Raw genomic sequence first — 19,265 nt, forward strand, 5'->3', positions numbered from 1 at the left:
CACTAGACTTTTGAGTGGTGGTCTGGACACTGGTCATTTGGATGAGATGATAAACTGCGGTCCCGTGTACAGCATAAACTTAGAGCATGTTAGTTAAATAACCCTGGCTAAATTCCTCAGTAGAAAAAAATCACTTTAATAAGAAAAAGAAAACCTTTGGCAGAAAAACATACTTTGCAGGCAGATAAAACAATGGGTGGCGCTCTCACTGTAATGATGCACTCTCCTTGGGGAGCAGCCGGAATTTCACACAGAGAAATATCTTGTGACAAAAGAGTAATACAGTATATTCTGTATTAATACTATTATACAGCCCCATTCCTTCCTCAAATCTTATTTATAGGCGGACAAACTTTCCCCCCCATACGTGTCACTGTGCCACTGTGCCTAAATGATTCTTTTTCCATATGATTGGATAACACAAGAATCAAGAATATTTAATCCTTTCACCGCTTTTGGGGCATGAAGGATATTATATAACAGCAATTGTATTTTACACCAAGCTTAAACATAAACAATTAAAATAATATATCTATCAGAAACAGAATACAAACTATATGAAACACAACAGAAATGAAGATAGTGTTTTTCTGGTATTAAACCTCAGGATAGATCAGACTATGTTGCTCATCTTTGCAACATTACTTAAGTTTAACCAAACTGTCTTGGCTGCATGAAATAAATTACACAGAAAGCCTCTTCCAACAAGAAAAAATAATCAATCGTTGGCCTTTTTTTCGCTGACGTTGTATATATATATATATATATATATATATATATATATATATATATACATACATTTTTAACATCTTTCTTAAATCACAAGTTCTACATGTAATACGTCATTTACTTAAATGAGGTCACATGAGTCATAATGTAAACATTTGTTGTCCTTTTAGCATCAATGATCTGAAGTAGATAACTCCTTTGTGCAGCAGCCCACAACAACCTCCAGCAACACCTGAGACTACACAAAAGGACTATGCACACCCCAGCACACAGCAACAATATGATTAACAGTACAATCATTAACTTTTCTGTTCACAACTTGGCGAATGTATCTTATTGTTAACAATGGTACAGTCATTTAAGTTCATATATGAATAATATCTGCGTATTTTCCATGCCTTCTAATCAAATTACATATATCAAATTATTTACACATACAGTTTTCAGTCTGCGAGTTGCTGAGATTTTACTTTCAACACTTGCGCATGGTCACATTCTTCACTTTCCAGCAGATATGACAGATATTTACAATATTACACACACACACACACACACACACACACACACACACACAAATATGTAACAATTCCACAAGGCTAAAGCAATTTCATGTCCCTGAAGGACATATAAGCAACGTGATCGCCCCCTCCACATGTTGTTAATAATAATAAAATGAAGAACTTTACTATTATTGTCAAGTCTATCATCGCATGAAATGAATTCACATAGTATATTCTAAAATATCTAAAAGTCACTTTGAAACATTCTCAGGTCCGTTGAATATAGAAATTATTGCCTATTAATTACAACTAAACGCAAGGAAAAAGCCATAATTGCTACAGCTCCATTTCAGTACACCACATGTTATTGGACTGTCTAGTAATTACTTAGTATCCAAGACGAGAACAGATAAGTTTGAACACAAGAAACAACAATATTCAATGTGTTATGTATGATTCCCAGCAATCTGTATCATTAGTTGCCCAAGCCATATACCATTCTTTTCACATGTCATTTCTTTTATTGGTAACATGACTAATGACACCTCCAATTAACACCCCACCACTTAGCTACCATTAATCTATTTATCTATCTCTCTACCTATTTATCTATCTGTATTGATAGTGATTGTTGATAAATTCAAACAGTCAAGTGTGATTTTTTCTTGAAATTAGTCAATACTCTCTTTGACAGTGGTAAGTATCCTAAAATCTGGAGTCAATAATTTTGCCATTGTTCAAAAAGGGTGATGCTGATAATGTCAGTAATTGTAGAGGTATATCTCACAGTGATGTGAGCAGTAAACTTTATAGCACTATTATGAATAACAGATTACAACAGTGGATTAAGGAAAATGATATAACTGGCGAACATTAGGCAAGCTTAAAAAAACCCAAAAAAACAAACTCAACTGTGGACCACATCATCATCTTAGATGAACAGACTATAAATATAATAAACGAACGAACGTGGACCACATGTTCACTTCATTAGCATACAGAAACAGTTTTCTCACAGTCGTAAATTGTGTCGTCTTCTTCTTCGTTCATGGGCTGCAACTCCCACGTTCACTCATATGTATACGAGTAGGCTTTTATGTGTATGACCGTTTATACCCCGCCATGTAGGCAGCCATACTCCGTTTTCAGGGGTTAAAATGTATGAAGCTTATATTGATTTCAAGAAAACCTTTAATTCAATAAACTTATTTTTTATGGCTTGTGCTAATGTAAAATAGTATCAGGGGTAAATACACATACATTAAATGTAAGAAAATATAAAAAAAACAGGGTCAGATGTTGTGCAAACTTGTCAGATTATGTTAATTGTTGTTAAACAAGTGATGTAGTCCAGTATTATTCTCTATCTTCATAAATGAGTTGGCATTACATGTTATTAATAATGGGAGACATGAAATTACTATTATACCCAATGCTTTTGAATTTGTTCATTCATTTAATGGCTGACGATGTAGTTTTTGTTCTCAGAGACAGTTGTGGACTTAGACTCAAAACTTACATAACAGAACTTACATGAATGTATCTGCCTCAATATTTCAATTAACAGTTGACAGTTGAAAAAGTAATATTATTATAGTTCTTCGGAAGGGTTGTTACTTAGGTACAATGGAAAGGTGAGTATATGATGGTGTTTTAATGCCTGTGGTTAATGTTTACAAATATTTGGAAATATTTTTCTCTAATTTCTTTTCATGTTGCATGAAAAGCCAAGTATACCTTATTATGTATATTGCAGACGTTGTGTATACTTGATAATAATTCCAAAGAACTGTTTTTCAAGCTTTTTGATTCACCTGTACAACATATTATGCAGGATGGGTCAGATTTATGGGGGTTGGATAAAGCAGCAGTTCACTGTGAATCTTGCAGTGAATAGACAATAACCCAATGATAAGAAGAAGGATAATGTAAAGAAATGGAAATCAAAGCAGTTCAGTGGAAAGCAAAGCAGTTCGACGAAAAGTAATGGACACAAAATCCTTCACTCACCTCTGGCGATCTGAACGATCTCCTGGGGGCAGTCAAGGATCTGGTCGATCAGCTGGCAGTGCAGGTGGGGGGTCTGAGTGGCGATGGTCCGCGCCATGAGAGGTCGGATGCGCTCCCCTCCTGGCAGAGTGAGCAGCGAGAGAGGGGCGTGATGGTAGTCCGTACATGACACTCCCTCCTCGCAAGTGTCATCGTCCACCTCCAGAGACCTGATTCCGCGGAAAGCCACGGTTCTTGGTGACCAGTTCCTGCTTCTCCGTCGCTCATCATCCGCCCCACCTCGTCTGTCGTCACTGCCGTCAGAGGACTGTCTTCTGTCTGAGGACGTGGAGGCGTGGGAGCCTTGTTGTGCTTCACGCGAAGGAATGGTGTGTAACCCGGGAAGATGGGACGTGGCCCCGATCATGACATCATCTGACACGAAAGCGTCGTCATCGCCCTCGTCATCACTGTCAACATCAGGGAGAACGCGGCGTGGTTGCCAGCAAGGGCCAATGGCGAGAAATGTTCTGGGAGGGAGAGAAGATGGTGTGGTGGAACCCATGGTGGGGGATCCCGGTTCTACTAGGGAGGATGAACCTTGATGATGGGAGCCCTGACTCAGGTAGGAGGAGTCCTGCTGAAGGGAGCCCGCTAGGGAACCACAGTGTGTGTCAGGGAAGGTGGTGGTGTCGAAGGTGAAGTGGACATGGGATGAGAAAGAGGCCGGGGAGAATGAGAAGTCTGTGTGGTAACCGCTGTCCCGGTTAGAAGGCTGGCGGGGAGTGGTGGGGGTCTTGACTCCGGTGGTAGTGGCGGTGGTGGTGGTGGTGGTGGTGGTGCTGCTGCTGCTGCTACTGCTGCCTTCTCCTCCCTCACCCATCCAGCCCACGCTGCTACTAGAGCTGCCACTTCGGTTACCACCCATGGTGCTGGTGATACTACTGTCACCACTGTCCAGGCTCACTATGTGTGAATGGCCTCTGCCGTTGTCCTTGTCGCTTGCTGTTGGCGTTGTTTTTGTCAGTATTGTAGTTGTTGGTGTGACGGTTATTGCTGTAGATAAGGGATGCTGTTGTTGTGATTTGATCTCCTTCTCCATCAGTCAACTGCGGGACGCATGAGGTCAGAACCTGCGGAGATCGGACAAGGCAAAGATAGAATAAATGTTGACTGACGACAGTAAGATTCCGTTCTGATCAGATCAGATGAGAGCAGATAATCTCTGCTGGTAGTCCACCAGAACAACGCAAACCATAGATCATTGCTGGTCAATAGATAAAAACCACATCATGGTTACGGTTAAAAAACTAAAAACATTTACTGATCTGAACTAAAATGAGCCAAGAGGAAGAAGGAAAAAAAGTAATAAAACAGTTTTCGATGTATGAAAATAAGGTCAATATGACAACACTATGTGTGTGTGGGAAAAAAGTAATAAAATAAAACAGTTTTCGATGTATGAAAATAAGGTTAATATGACAACACTATGTGTGTGTGAAAATAAGTCAAGAAGACAATCACACTATGTGTGTGTGAAAATAAGTCAAGAAGACAATCACATTTTCAAGCTTGAAAAAAAAATCAACGAAGAAAGCCCTCACAGAATCGGAGACACTGGGGTTAGTTTTGATCGGAAAATGCAAGTAGGGACCTACAGACATGGCAGACAAACTTATACCAGTAACGATAACAGCAAAAGGTAGTGTTGCGTTCCATGAGTAACCTTTGCTACATCAATGAATTATACATCAGTGATGCATATCATTACATACTGCTTTGTCATTACCAAGGATGAGCAATCAAAATGTGGTTGGCCTACCCACAGAGGAAAGTCATGATCAACCAAACCATGTGTTCGTTCTGTATTGTCCGTGTGTTCTGTGTGGCATGTTCAGGATTAAAGAGGCTATGCCAGTCTCGAATAAAAGCTTGTATTTGCACATTTCTTCTGTCATTGCTGCTGTGTGCACATGTCAAATGATCCGTATATGGACAAGCCAGGCGCTTCCTTTTTTTTGAGAAAGTGTCTAGGTTTGTTCCAATGTCCCTTTTATTTACCTGTGTGCTAGCTGAATCGGTAGCGTAAGCAGCATTGACCTGAAGTTATGTACCTTGTTTATGGAGAGAGTTACCACTCTTTACAATTTGTTCATCAGCCGAAGCATCAGAACCATCACAAAGAGAAGATCTCTAAAAACTGAAGTTGGTATGGGTGTTCGTCTTTGCCCTCGCGGTCAGTGCGGACACAGAAAAACAAGCAGGCCCGATGGAACAAGAGAGGAACATATTGATGAGTTAACGAAAGATTCTTCAGACTGGAACGAAGCTGATGTGTCTTAGTATTTAGTTTTGTTTGAGAATACGTAGACAAAGCCTTAATACATTTTTCCAAAGAACCATACGTAAACAAATAAATAATCATCTACAAAACGTTTTATTCTTTCACACGGCTGAAAACAGCCTATCATTATATATCATAGAGTGAGAGAGAGAGAGAGAGAAAGAGAGATCTTGGATAAATAGCACGTATATCTGTCGACTGAAAAGTACACTGACCATGTCTGATCGATAATCTAACCGAGATCGATTTGAGATACCGTGATCAAATATGCTACAGTACACAGATGGTGAAGTACCCACAGCAAAAGAAGAACTTGACTTCAAGAACAGAAATCGCCGTTAATCCGCTCCAATGTTCTTGCTGAACAAAGCGAGTTATGTGCACGAATGATCAGGCTGCTTACGATGAATTAACAAACTGTATGCTAAAGTTCTTCAGTCCGAGGCGCAAAGTTGTCATCACGGTCCACTTAATTTGACATCCGTCTTGAAAAAGCAAACCAAAAGTAAGCATAAGGTGAAAAAAAAGAATATAATAATAACAATAATGATACTAGACTCTATAATAACAAAAACTAGTTAGCAATAAGAACTTCATAATTATCATAACCAACTTGGCGTAATAGTATAACAGTGAATAAACACATTGCTGAAGTTATTCAAACTCTTCACCCTTCAAAAATAAAAGGCTGTTCGACAGTCCCGGCAGTGTGTGCCAAACGTAAACGGCCATGATCAAGGTCAAACCGTCTGACATTAATCGACGAAAGCCGCGCTGACATTTGATTTTATCGCCGGAGCAAAATAACTTGAGTTTTCACTGTTGTCTGTAGTAATAATTTCAGCTACAGGTCCAAAATTACCGTGGACAACTTGAACACATACCACATATATACTTCTGCATACCAGCTGTACTTGTTTGATATGTATTAAGCCTACTTATGTTTAAAAGTCACAAGCAACATGGCCCGAACTCCTTCAGCTTGAGAAAATCATACGCTCGTTTGTGAGTCTTCATATCATCATATCATATCAAGGCGTGCAGGCCTGACGAGGCCTTTTGCCCGCTTGATGTGGGGAAGAAAAAGAGAGTCCCCACATATGTCTGATGCATTTTTCAACATTGAGTGCGCAATGCACTTGTAAAGTACGGAAAAGAGTTAAAATGTTGTGAAACAATGCGTTGTGAAACGTGACATTACGTAACCATCAAGCTTTCCCAGATATGTGTAAAATTGTTTTAAAACTTATTGCTATAAAAAATTACTTGCAACAACACATAAAAACAGACACACAAAAAAACGCACAAAACTGAAATAGAAGTTTCCGTCAGAACGAGAGGACAGTGAAAACACACACACACACACACACACACACACACACACAGAGCAAAAAGTTCGTACAGTTTTGTTGTTTTGTCGTTGTTATTTTTTCAACCATGAAGCACAAATATAAACAAAATATAAACAAAACCAATTTCAAATAACTGAACAGTGAAAGACGCTCAAAAAATTCACTTGAAAGCAGCCATAAAAAACAAAACAAAAAAAACAAACATACAAATTAAGCAAACCAAAACTTACACTAAAAAAGCAACCAACAAACAAAGCCCTCCACCAAAGTCCCAAACATGAACTCACCAGTTCAGAAATCTCCTGTCAAACACTTGTCTTCGCCAGTAATTTTCACGCTTGGTGTGCTGGCGCCAACGACACGACTGCCACTTTGTTTTGGCAGACTGCTGTGATGTCATCACAGCACGTGCAACGACCAATGAGAACGCACACACGCACACACACACAGTCAGGCTTTCTCTCGACCAGCGCACGCGCTCCCTTCACGCGCTGTGGTAACGCAAGCTCTGTCAACAACCAGTGCACTAAAATCTTGGCGGACCGTGCGAATTTTCGTTCGTCCAACTCATAGCAATGTTCATGACTGAGTCAGGTCGGCGATGGTCAGGTGCCGGGCGAAGCCAGACCGCGCACGCATGCGGGGGGGCTGCCGCGCCGATGTCCCATCACATTTACACTTTGGAATCTGCGTTGGTGGTGGAAGGGTGGGGAGTGGCTTGACGGGTTGTCGGCTTAAACTTTGACCTATTTTTAACATCGCGGTGTCGCGTGCGGTGTCGCGTGCGTAGCTGATGAGTGACCTGTTGCTTGAGTGGTATGCTGAATGTGGTGCTTTTCTTCATTGTTAGCTATCATCACACATGTGTACAATTACTCACGGACGTACACGCTCTCCCTCCCTCTCTCTCTCTCTCTCACACACACACACACACAGGCACACACTGAGTCTATTCCCGAGGATAATAGATGAGGACTGCCATGTGCATTTTTCCCCATCCAGTCCCTGCCACGACCACAGAGTTGAGTGACAGAGAGAGAAGAAGAAGAATAGATAAGAGGCGGAAAACAGATAAAAGCTGGTGCACCACAATTATTTTTGTTTGTTTTCGTTTTGTTGTTGTTGTTTTGTTGTATTTAATCTAGTCGTCGCCCCAAATAAAGGTCTACACCACACAAAACTAAATAATAGCGACTTAAGCATGATAGCATGAAGTAGTATAAGGACTGGGGTGCTGGACCAACCAATCTAGACCTCTACATTGCCCTAGGTCCCTTACATACATAGAAACACATACATACATGCATACGTACACAGAGACTTGTGTTTGACCCCAGATTTCGCACCTCAGTTTTAACCTCCAAAATTGTCCCCAGCCCCTTCAGTGCTGAACTCAAAGCCCAACCTAATACTACTAGTTGGTAAAAAGAAAAAGTGTAAAACTGTGACTTTACTAATTATCCAACTTGAGACCCCGAGCCAGAGGATTAGACGCAGTCAGATCTTTATTGGGTGTTGTACCACCGGATGGTGAACCTCCAGTGATGGCTAAAACAATATTACTGATGATCATACCAAAAGCAGCTGGAATAGAAGCAATAGTAATACTTTGCTCTCTGAATTGAGTTTGAATACACTCAGCTAATGATGTGTCTTCATTAAGTATTCGATATATTGTTTCACGAATTTGTATTGATTTGAGATCTCAGTGCTTTTCTGTTAATTGGTATTGCTTCTAGATATGCAGAACACTCAACATTCAGATCACCCAGCTGTAAGCGCAGTGGTCTTATCTTACTTTCATCTTCATCAGCCGCCTCTGCAGACTGAATACGAATTTTTAAGCTGAATATTTCTTCATCTCGACTAGATAATTTGGTAACATTGTTCATTAGGTTACCATGCTGAGTTTACATAGCTTTGTCTAAACCTCTGAGTTCACGAAGAGTAAGATTAGGCATGGGGAAATTATATCATGTTAAGTTTCAAGTACTTTAGTGATTTGTTCATTGGAAAGGGTAAATTCGGCAACATCTGTTGCTTCTTTAGCTGCTTGCCCTAGATCTTTTGATTCTACACTCTCAATGTTGTTTTCTGTTCCCCTAATCTGTTATCAGCATTTTGTAGAGCCACAACTTCATTGGTTTAAGGCATGTCCAATCTGTAAAACCAAGGTCATTGTGTATTATATCAGCACCACCAGCCTTTGAAGCCTTAGTTGAAAATGCCAGTTTTTGTTTTGTTTTGTTTTTGTTTTTTGTTGTTGTTGTTTTTGTTGTTGTTGTTATTTTGGTAGAACGAGAATCAACAATATTAAAATCTGGATTGCTCTTTACTCGTAGCACCCCTTTATTATCAAGTTCAAAGTTTGTTTAGTTTCGTCCAGTGGCAGGCTCTTGTCCCATGTAATTTTAGTAATCATCGACTGCGCTATTTAATAATTCCATATGTAAGGAGAAAGTGCCTCCACCAACCAATGCTGTTGTATGTTCAACTACATCAGCTATTTCAAATGTATAATAATACATCTTTATTTCAAAATGTTCGGAAGAAAGCTTGACCCAATGAGGAGGATGCAAGAGCCACGGGAAATGAAGGGGACAAGCCAAACTGTTGTAATAACCCATCAACTGTTGATCAAAAGCAACAGCTTCTTGTTCACTCTCCAAATTTAGGACCCAGTGACGTGATCATTCGGGGGATTGCCCGATTAGCATCTGAAGTCTCTCTTGGCAGCTGGAAAATAATATAGGTAGAGCTATTGTGTATAAAACGGCTATTCGCATCTCTGGCAATGAAATTATGAGTGTTGATGATAGTGATGTATTTTATACTTATGGTAATCTCTGACTGACTAGACAAGAGAGAGATAATACTTTGTATCAATTGAGGTACTGACTTGAGCAAAAAAAAGGAATGTAACACGACTGTGCACAGAAGCGGATGATGGAGATGAAAGTAAAACTGAAGATGTGGCTGTTGCAGAGGCTTATGGGATTTGATTATGTATTCCACTATATTTTGGGCTGTTAGAATCTCATATGCTATTTTATCAGAGTGCTCATGGTGATCAGCTTGAGTATGAACTACGGCTTGAGTATGAACTACAGCTTGAGTATGAACCACTTGAAGAAATGCTTGTGAAGAGAAAACTGAGATGGCAAACATGAAAGGCTTATTACATTAGTCACAGGAGTGCAGGCTAAACAATATCTAGGTAAAGACATTAGCATTGATGGAATCGAATCAATGAAAGATGCAGAAATTGATAAGCTTTATGCTAGGTATGAAGCACGTGACGTTTAGGATCAATAATTACAAAATTGCTTGGTAGTACATTCATACAACTGTATTTTCGAGCAGCCAGAATGTACCTTTCAATTGACAACCAGATAAAACTAACTGCTGAACTTGAACATGATCCTTCCTGGGCCATGTGCTTCATAATTTTACCTGTGAGCTATATCACAGATTCGGAATGTTCTTAGCTCCACTTACTACAGCTGTAACAACTGCTAAGCATTGTCAGTTTAGTAATAAATATTCTATTGACAACAATGATAGCAATAACAATGGAGAGAGTTACAAAGAATCCAAAGAGAGTCGAAGTGGGTCAGTAATGGAAGGAAGGAATTTTTTTTGTTTAATGTCCCGTCACATATATCGGTGATTGAAGACATTTTGTAAAAGTATTTATGAATACATCTGAGTATTATCTGTTAGAAGGGGTGGGAGATGTGGATGAATGGAGGGTTTGGGGAAACTGGGCAAATGAGGGTAAAAATGTGGGTGAAATTTGAAAGAAAAACAAAACAAACAAACAAACAAACAAAAAAAACCCTCTAAATACAGTTACAGGAAATTACTTAAAGGACTTCGTAAAAGAGAAGTCGTTAAACTGACAAGCGAAACAACTGATAATGAATGCAAAAAGTCAAAAACATCAACGTTCTCAGTCACTTGTGAAGACACACTTTCGTGTACAAAAGGCTTCATCAAGCTACAGTGAAAAATTATATGCTCAATTGTCAGGTTATTAAAGCATATACACTTGACATTAGAACAATACTTGGTCCGTAATGAATTTGATGATAGTCTGAGAGCTAAGCTCAGAATTGGTCTGCGAATCGGACCAAAGTCTGAGAGAGTCAACTGACGAGGTTTTAGACTTGAATTCAAGCACATATAAAAGTCTCTTTCTAGTATATTGCTTATTTCCTTGTATGACAATGGGCAATATACTTTTATACTATCTATATGATTTTTTGCTCCCCTTTTTGCTGCCCTATCTGCTTGGTCGTTATAACGGAATCCAGTGTGGGATGGTATCCAACAAAAATCAACATTTGTACCCTTCACAAATAGGGAGTGCAATAAATACCTAATTTCAAAAAATAAATCTTCTCTTTGATTATTCTCAAAAAGGAGCAAACCTTTTAAGACAGATTGAGAATCAACACAAAATAGGATATTACTTATTATGATTGGTATATCAACAAGATGATTTAAAGCCATAAGGATGGCCACCAATTCAGCTGTAAAAATTGAATGTCCCTTACCTAAATAATATGATTTTTCTGTTTTTAGGTCAGGAATGACAAAAGCAGATCCTGCACTGCTATCATCCAGGACCGAGCCATCAGTGTAAACTTTTAAATGATAATCAAAATTTTCTTCTAATTCAATTCTGACAGATGCTGCTATTATATGTGGAGATTCTCCTTTTGTTGTGTCAGAAGCACATATGTTGACGTTTGCTTTTGTTAACTCCCAGGGAGGGATAGGTGGCACCAGAACACGAGGTGCCATATCATGCAAATCAATGTCTGAAGAATTTAAAATATCTGACACATATGTGCGAATGGTTTGTAGATTTGAATTATTTTGTGCATTTTTTGGAAAATCAATATCAGACCTAATATTTAATTCCTCAAAATCATCCACTGCTGTACATCTCACAATATATTTAGCAGAACTTAATTTTCTGATTTCATCTAGTGGTAGAATACCCGCAAGCTTATAGGCTTCTGAGGTCTTAGTATGCACAGGTACCCCTAAAGCCAGTTTCACAGCTTTACTGTCAATTATTCGCAGCTTCTTTAGGAACGTCGGCGGGGCAGAAAAGAAAATTTCTTGACCGTAGGTCAATCTTGATCTTACGAGAGCTGTCGCTAAATGGGTCAGTAATGTGCTGTGGCTAGAAAAGCAAAACATAAAGAAGTACTCAAAAAAACTTCGTAAATCAAAAGAGGATGAGGTGGTACCACAACATCAACCACGACCACCAGTACCTGATAACAGACCACCAGACCATGTATGTATTAACCCCACATGCATTGCAGCTATTGTGGTGACAAGTGGAGTAGCATATTACCTAAACCCTCTACCCCTCTGCCCGAAACAACTTCTTCTTCTTCCTCGTTCGCCTCCCATTAAATAAGCAGCCCGGTGTCCTCGATGAAGGCTGCCGTCCGTCGCAGCTCCTCCAGGGTGCCGTACAGTTTGGCTTCCACTGCTGTAGGTGTTGGCCAGTACTTCCTCCTGGATGCTGCATGCGTCCTAATGTTTTGAAGGATGTGGTCGGTTGTCATTGGTCTCTCACCACAAGGGCACTCTCCACTCTGTCCAATGCCAGATTTTGTGTGCATGGGGTGGAGCAGGCGGTTGTGTCCAGTCCTCAGGCGGAAGATCTTGACCTGTTCCCGTCGTTCCAGCAAATGGCATCTGTCTTCTGGGTTATATTTGGGGTGCTAGAGGCGCCACTTTATTCCTTGCTGTGCCTTGATGATTGTCTTGATTTCATCGTATGACACCAGTTTGTTGGCCTGCTCCTTCTGTGCACCGTCTTTTGCCAGAATGTCCGCTTTTTCGTTGCCTCTGATGCACAGTGTGCTGGTACCCATTATATCACCACGTTCTCCACTCTGGCACTCAGGGCAACAAGGGCTGAAGTGAGATGATTCTGTTCTTTGCAGCGGGAGTTCTTGAGGGCTTGGAGTACGGAGAGAACGTCTGAGAACACCACCACCTGCCCTGATGTTCTTGTGGATTTCTGCGAGACTGTTGTGGCTGCCTCACAGAGGGCTTCTCGCTCAGTTCGGAAGTTGGTGGAGTATTTTCCTGTTAGGATTCCAATTTCTTCATCTCCGTCTTTGTATCGGAGGAAGATTCCAGCTCCACCATCCCTCGTTGCTTCTGTGACGGAGCCATCTGTAAAGACATGGGTCCAGTCTTCCTGGGGGTACTGGTTGCAGATGTACTCCATGGCCAGGGCCTTCCTTTGGGTGTCTGACTGTGTTCCTCTCTTCTCCACTCAGGGAATGCTGGTGACGACTGTTGGGAACACCAGCCTCTTCCAAGATGGGTGGGTGACATTTGCCGGGATAGGCTTTGCTTAGTGCTCCATCCAGACTGGGGTTTGTCTTTCAAGGCGTCTTGATTGGTGGATGGAGCTGCCTCTTTTCAGCCGGCTCTTGGTGGGTCTGCTCATTCTGTTGTTCATTGGATGGTTTTCAAGGCGTTTGAATTTTGTTGCCTGGATGAGGATCTTTGTGTCCTTTCTGTCCTCCAATGACTGTAGCCCAGTGGTCTCCTCCATCTTCAGGATTGGGGTGGATCTCATGGCGCCAGTTATGACACACTTAGCTTGGTTCTGTATCTTGCTGAGATAGTCGAGGTTAGACTCTGCAGCTGATGCCCATGCTGATGTCCCGTACTCAACTACAGACCTGTTCAACTTAACCCATTTCTGATGAATTAAGTAAATACAAATGTTATTTGAAAAGAATGTCGACGTGGAACGTTAATGGTAAAGAGATTGTGAACACCACATATCATGTGGCTGTAGTTTAGTGTCTTGGCTATAGGCTTTTCGTGGATTAGTAAATTGGTCTTCCCAAAAGCTTCTACACCAAAACTTGACTTTATTGCATAAAATATTATGATGGTCTCTCTCGATGTTGGTCTTGCTTTGGCCACAAAGGATATACTTGAGAAACAAGGTATTTTACCACCTGAGATAATAAAGTAGTATTAAAATACAAGTGGATTTAACAAAACTCTCAAATTATTTGAAAAGTATACCCACCTTCCAGCCCTAGCATTTACCAGAAGTAATCATTTGTCTTGCAAACTTGGAGGTGCTAACTCACAAGAAGAACAGAAATGCTATAACAAAGCACTGGAGCAGCTTCAGGTGGCAACAGCAGAATGGCAGGAGAGAATCCAACAACTGGACTTTATTAGTGAAAAACTAAGACAGCAACAGCATGCTGTTAACACATTTCAAGATGCTGAAATGCTATGCAAGAGTATTACAAAGCTACGGGAGAGTAGTTACCACCTCAGACAGGTGTTGAAGAATGTCTGAATCTTCTGCTGCATTGTCTGTGTTGTCCGCCATGTCTCGCATCTGTAGAGCAGAATTGACTTCACATTGGAGTTGAAGATGGGGAGTTTGGTTTTCATACTGATTGCTCCAGATGCCCAGATGTTCTTGAGCATGATGAAATCTGTTCTTGCCTTGCCGATTCTGGCTGTGACGTCTCGGTCCGTGCCTCCCTGTTGGTCAACCACGCTTCCCAAGTAGACGAAAGAGTCCACCTCCCTGATGGGCTCTCCACCGACTGTGACTGGTGTGTTGGCAGTGGTGTTGATCTTCATTAGCTCGGTCTTCTTCTTGTTGATATTGAGCCCTGTCCTGGCTGACGTGGTCTCCAGGCGAGTGGTCTTACCCTGCATCTGGCTGTGGTTGTGTGACAGGAGCGCCAGGTCGTCAGCGAAGTCGAGATCGTCCAGCTGTGTCCAGAGTGTCCACTGTATACCGTTGTTCCTGCCTGTTGTAGTGGTCTTCATGATCCAGTCGATGACCAGGAGGAAGAGGAACGGTGACAGCAGGCACCCCTGACGAACTCCGGTCTTCACCTCGAAACTTTCAGACAGCTAACCTGTGTGGGCAATCCTGCAGCTCATGTCCTGGTAGGTGCACTGGATGAGGGAGATGATCTTCTCTGGGACTCCGTAGTGCCTCAGCAGCTTCCACAGCGTCTCTCTGTCCACACTGTCGAAGGCCTTCTCATAATCTATGAAGTTGATGTAGAGGGGGGAGTTCCACTCCAGCGACTGCTCCACAATGATGCACAGGTTGGCGATCTGGTTGGCACAGGATTTGTTCCGCCGGAAGCCTGCCTGCTGGTCTTGGAGCTTGGGGTCGACGGCCTCTTTCATCCTTTCCAGTAGAACCCTGTTGAGAACCTTGCCTGGCGTTGACAGGAGCATGATCCCTCGGTAGTTGCTGCAGTCCCTGAGGTCTCCTTTCTTCGGCAGCTTGATGATGATTCCTTCTTTCCACTGGGCTGGTACCTCCTCCTTCTCCCAGATCTTGCTGAAGAGGCTGTACAGCATGTTGACAGCTGTTTCCATGTCTGCTTTGATGGTTTCTGCTGGTATCTCCTCCGTCCCTGCAGCCTTCCCATTTCTCAGAGTCATGATGGCCTTCTTGATCTCTGCCTTTGAGGGTTTGTCAGAGCTGATGGGCAGTTCTGTCTCTGCAGGTGGGATGTCTCGTGGTGTGTCAGGGGCGGGGCGGTTCAGCAACTCCCTAAAGTGTTCTGCCCATCGTTTCAGCTGCTCCTCGGTTGTTGTCTGTGGGTTCCCGTTCTTATCCTTCACTGGCTTGTCTGTCTGCTGGAACTTGCCCATCAGCTTCTTGGTCACCAGGTACAGGTCCTTCAGGTTCCCCTGTCCGGCTGCTGCCTCTGCTTGACTGGCCAGGTCGTCGATATATTCCCTCTTGTCCTTCTTGATGCTCCTCTTTACATCTATGTCCGCTGCTGTGTACTCTTCCTGTGCCTTTGCCTTAGTTGCTCTTGTTCTGCTCGTGTTCAGCAAAGTTTTCTTCTCTTTCCTTGTTTCCAGCTTGTGGATGGTGTTGGCAGAGATCAATTCCTTGTGCTGAGTTTTCTTCTTGTCAAGGACCTCTTCACATGTGTCGTGCCAGAGCTTCTTGCTGTGTTCCCACTGTGTCTCGATGTCCATCTCACCGTCTTCTATCAGCTCTTGTAATGGCTGGAACCTGTTGGAAAGGCTGATCTGGAATGCTGCTTGTGTGTCTTTGTTTCTGAGTAGTCCAACATTGTACCTTGTCCATGTGTTGTTGGCGTTGGTGAATCCCTTGAGGCGTAGTCTCACTGTCGTCGTAAGAAGGTGGTGGTCTGATGACACATCGGCTCCTCTCATCACTCGTACATCCTGCCATGATCTCCTGAACTTGCGGCTAATGCAGATGTGGTCGATCTGGTTCTCCGTGACGTGGTTCGGGGATCTCCATGTGGCCTTGTGGATGCGCTTGTGTGGGAATGTACTTCCTCCTATCACCAGCTGGTTCAGGGCGCACAGGTCTGCAAAGCGCTCACCATTCTCATTCATCTGTCCCAGTCCCAGTCCGTGTAGCTGGTGTTGTCCCTTCCGATCTTGGCGTTGAAATCTCCCATCAGTATGGTTATATCTTTGGCTCCTCTTCTGTCTATCGCTGTCTGTAGTTGTTGGTAGAAGTCATCTTTCTTCTCTTCTTCTGCATCATTGGTGGGAGCATAGCACTGAATGATTATCTATATTGAACATTAAATATTGTTTTTATCGTGTGTATTGCAAAAGCTTCTATGCATGCTAAATCTTTCACTACCATGAATATGATCATGCCATTTCTGCTATCGACAATCAATCAAACGCTGTCTAAAAACATTGATAAATCCATTTACGTTACCAACACCCTGGTTCAGCCAAACGTCACCAAAACCATACTCAAACAAACAAACACGTATATCTGATACCCAGTTCTTTTTCCTTCTACTATTTAGTTCAAACAACATTCTATAAGCTTTACGGGGTAATCGAGATTCTTCCAACAACTTAAGCCAGAAGCGAATACACTGAACAGCAGAGTTTAAGTAAACGAGGGTACCTGTTAGTTTCCCCAAATATCAAATCATTAGGAGTATATATATCTACACCAAGAAATTTCTTGATGGGAAACAAATGTACAGATTCACAGTGAAGAACAGCTTTGCTCAGTCCCCACAGCTCTGAACCATACTGCATAACGGGTTGTACTCGACAATCAAACAGTTTCGCAAATAATTTGAAAGAAGTATCATTCAACGATGATCTCACTATCAGAGAATAGAACAATATCATATGCAAACAACAACATAAATAACTCTATAAAATCTGGCGTAAGCTGAATCCCACGTATGCCATTACTAATAATGTCTTTTGCCAAATCATTGATTAACAGTGAAAATAAAACTGGTGAACAAACCTCCCCTTGCTTCAAACCACGTGGACACAGAAAAGCCTCTGTTAATTCACCACCAGCGCGGACTTTTGCTTTCACAGTACTATACATACTTTTCAGGGTATTCAAAATCTTACCATTCAAACCATTTCCATGCAGTATTTTCCATAATTTTTCCCTACATACAGCATTAAAAGCCTTTCGAAAGTCGATAAATGCTACATACTATTTTCCGTCTTAATAACTGTTTCTGAGCCATAGCTAGAAGCGTAAATATGTGGTCAAATGTGCTGTGATCTTCCCCAAAACCTGCTTGTTCCTCCCCAATCATACTGTTGGCTTCTATCCAGTTTGTGATGCGCTTGTTCAAAATACAACTATACCATTTACTACAAATATTCAACAGTGATATTCCTCTATAGCTGTCAATGTTGTTCAAATCACCTTTCTTGTACAATGGCTGTATTATTGATAAGCACCACTCTTCAGGGAATAAACCATGATCAGAAAGGAAGTTAAAAAAGTTAACTAGAAATGGTGTAATCTGCTCTGCACTATTCTTGAAAAATTCACCTATTAAACCATCTGGTCCTGGTGCTTTATTGCGCTTTAGAGCTTCAATAGCATCCCTAACTTCCTCTGTAGAAATCAGTATGTTTAACACTTCATAGTCTATCAGTTTCAGTGTGATCACAACTAGTGTCAGTTTGAGTACTTGCAGGACAGTTAAAAACACTTCTGAAGTGATCATACTACTCTTCCTTACTTATTGTGTTTTGTCTCCAGGCCGTGGGCGTACCGAACGAACTGTATGCCAAAAATTCTTTGGGTCATTCAGATTACTTTGTAAACTAGAAACTATTTTTTTCTCTATGTGATTTTTGACTCACTTGTGTAAACAAAGTGAGTCTATGTTTTAACCCGGTGTTCGGTTGTCTGTGTGTGTGTGTGTGTGTGTGTGTGTCCGTGTGTCTGTGTGTCCGTGGTAAACTTTAACATTGACATTTTCTCTGCAAATACTTTGTCAGTTGACACCAAATTAGGCATAAAAATAGGGAAAATTCAGTTCTTTCCACTCATCGTGTTTAAAACAATGTTGCACCTCTGGGATGGGCACCAAAAAAAAAGAAAAAAAAGAAAAAGAAGCCTAATTATATGCAAACTGCATTTACTGTTATATTTATATTTTTTGTATTCTCTAAACTTGGCACTCTCTTTGACCTCTTATTCTGACACAACAACAAGAGCAGTCATTTTTATCATTTTTTGTTCAAACAGGAACTTCTTTTGCTAAGCATGGAATTTTTATTTATTTTGCAAACGTTTTGGTGCAGATAGTGAAAAAGTGAAATTACTCTGTAATTAATGCTAGGGGACGTAATTTATCACAAGTGAGTCTTGAAGGCCTTGCCTCTCTTGTTTCATTTGTCTTAGGAGTTCTTTGTAGTCTCTTGGTTTTTTAACATATACATATCTATCTTCATCTAAGTCAGTTCGCTTTTGCTCAGGGGGCTTTACGTGAAAGAAAATATTACAAATATTACAAATTACATTTATCATTCATAACCACTCTTTCTCAAAACCCCTCCTTCCCCCCACCACAACCCCCACCCCCACTCTCCTTCTCCCACTCTTTATGCATCCAAAGTGAACTGACATGGATGGTGCTGGAGAAGATGGAAGCTGAGAGTGCTCATGGATAGTGTGACAGAGTGAGTTACGAATGCCTGTGGCCAGAGGAAGAACGAGAAATGTTTTTTGTACATTAGAATACCTGTATGAATGTGAATATGTTTTGCACGTGGTAAGTGTGGGTGAATCGTGAGCTGTGCATGTTCATGTGTGTGTATGCGTATATGTATGTGCTGTAACGTCAGTCTGAATGCATCAGAGCTCGGGTGATGTGTGTCTGTGAGACGGAGTGTGCCTTGACTGTTCTGAACATCAGGTGGGGAAAAAATTAAGTTTTTTATTTCATTGTTTATTCAGTGATTAGTTGCTGGATTATTTTATTCGAAATTCAACTTATGATTGAATAGTTTGAGAATTTAGTAGTT

At 41.3% G+C, this 19,265-nt stretch overlaps 1 protein-coding gene across 1 annotated transcript in view; it reads right to left on the reverse strand.

Moving 5' to 3' along the window:
• The window catches only part of LOC143280813 (uncharacterized), a 31,133-nt gene extending 23,599 nt beyond the window's left edge, over nt 1–7,534 (reverse strand). Inside the window, exons 1-2 of the mRNA XM_076585508.1 lie at nt 7,202–7,534; nt 3,240–4,351 (exon numbers count right to left, since the gene is read on the reverse strand). Of these exons, the coding sequence (XP_076441623.1) occupies nt 3,240–4,320 (1,081 nt within the window). The 5' untranslated portion in view covers nt 4,321–4,351; nt 7,202–7,534. The remainder of the gene's footprint in view (nt 1–3,239; nt 4,352–7,201) is intronic.
• Between the last annotated feature and the right edge of the window lie 11,731 nt (nt 7,535–19,265).

Source organism: Babylonia areolata, chromosome 4 (genome assembly GCF_041734735.1).
Source record: "Babylonia areolata isolate BAREFJ2019XMU chromosome 4, ASM4173473v1, whole genome shotgun sequence".
Lineage (NCBI taxonomy): Eukaryota > Metazoa > Mollusca > Gastropoda > Neogastropoda > Buccinidae > Babylonia > Babylonia areolata.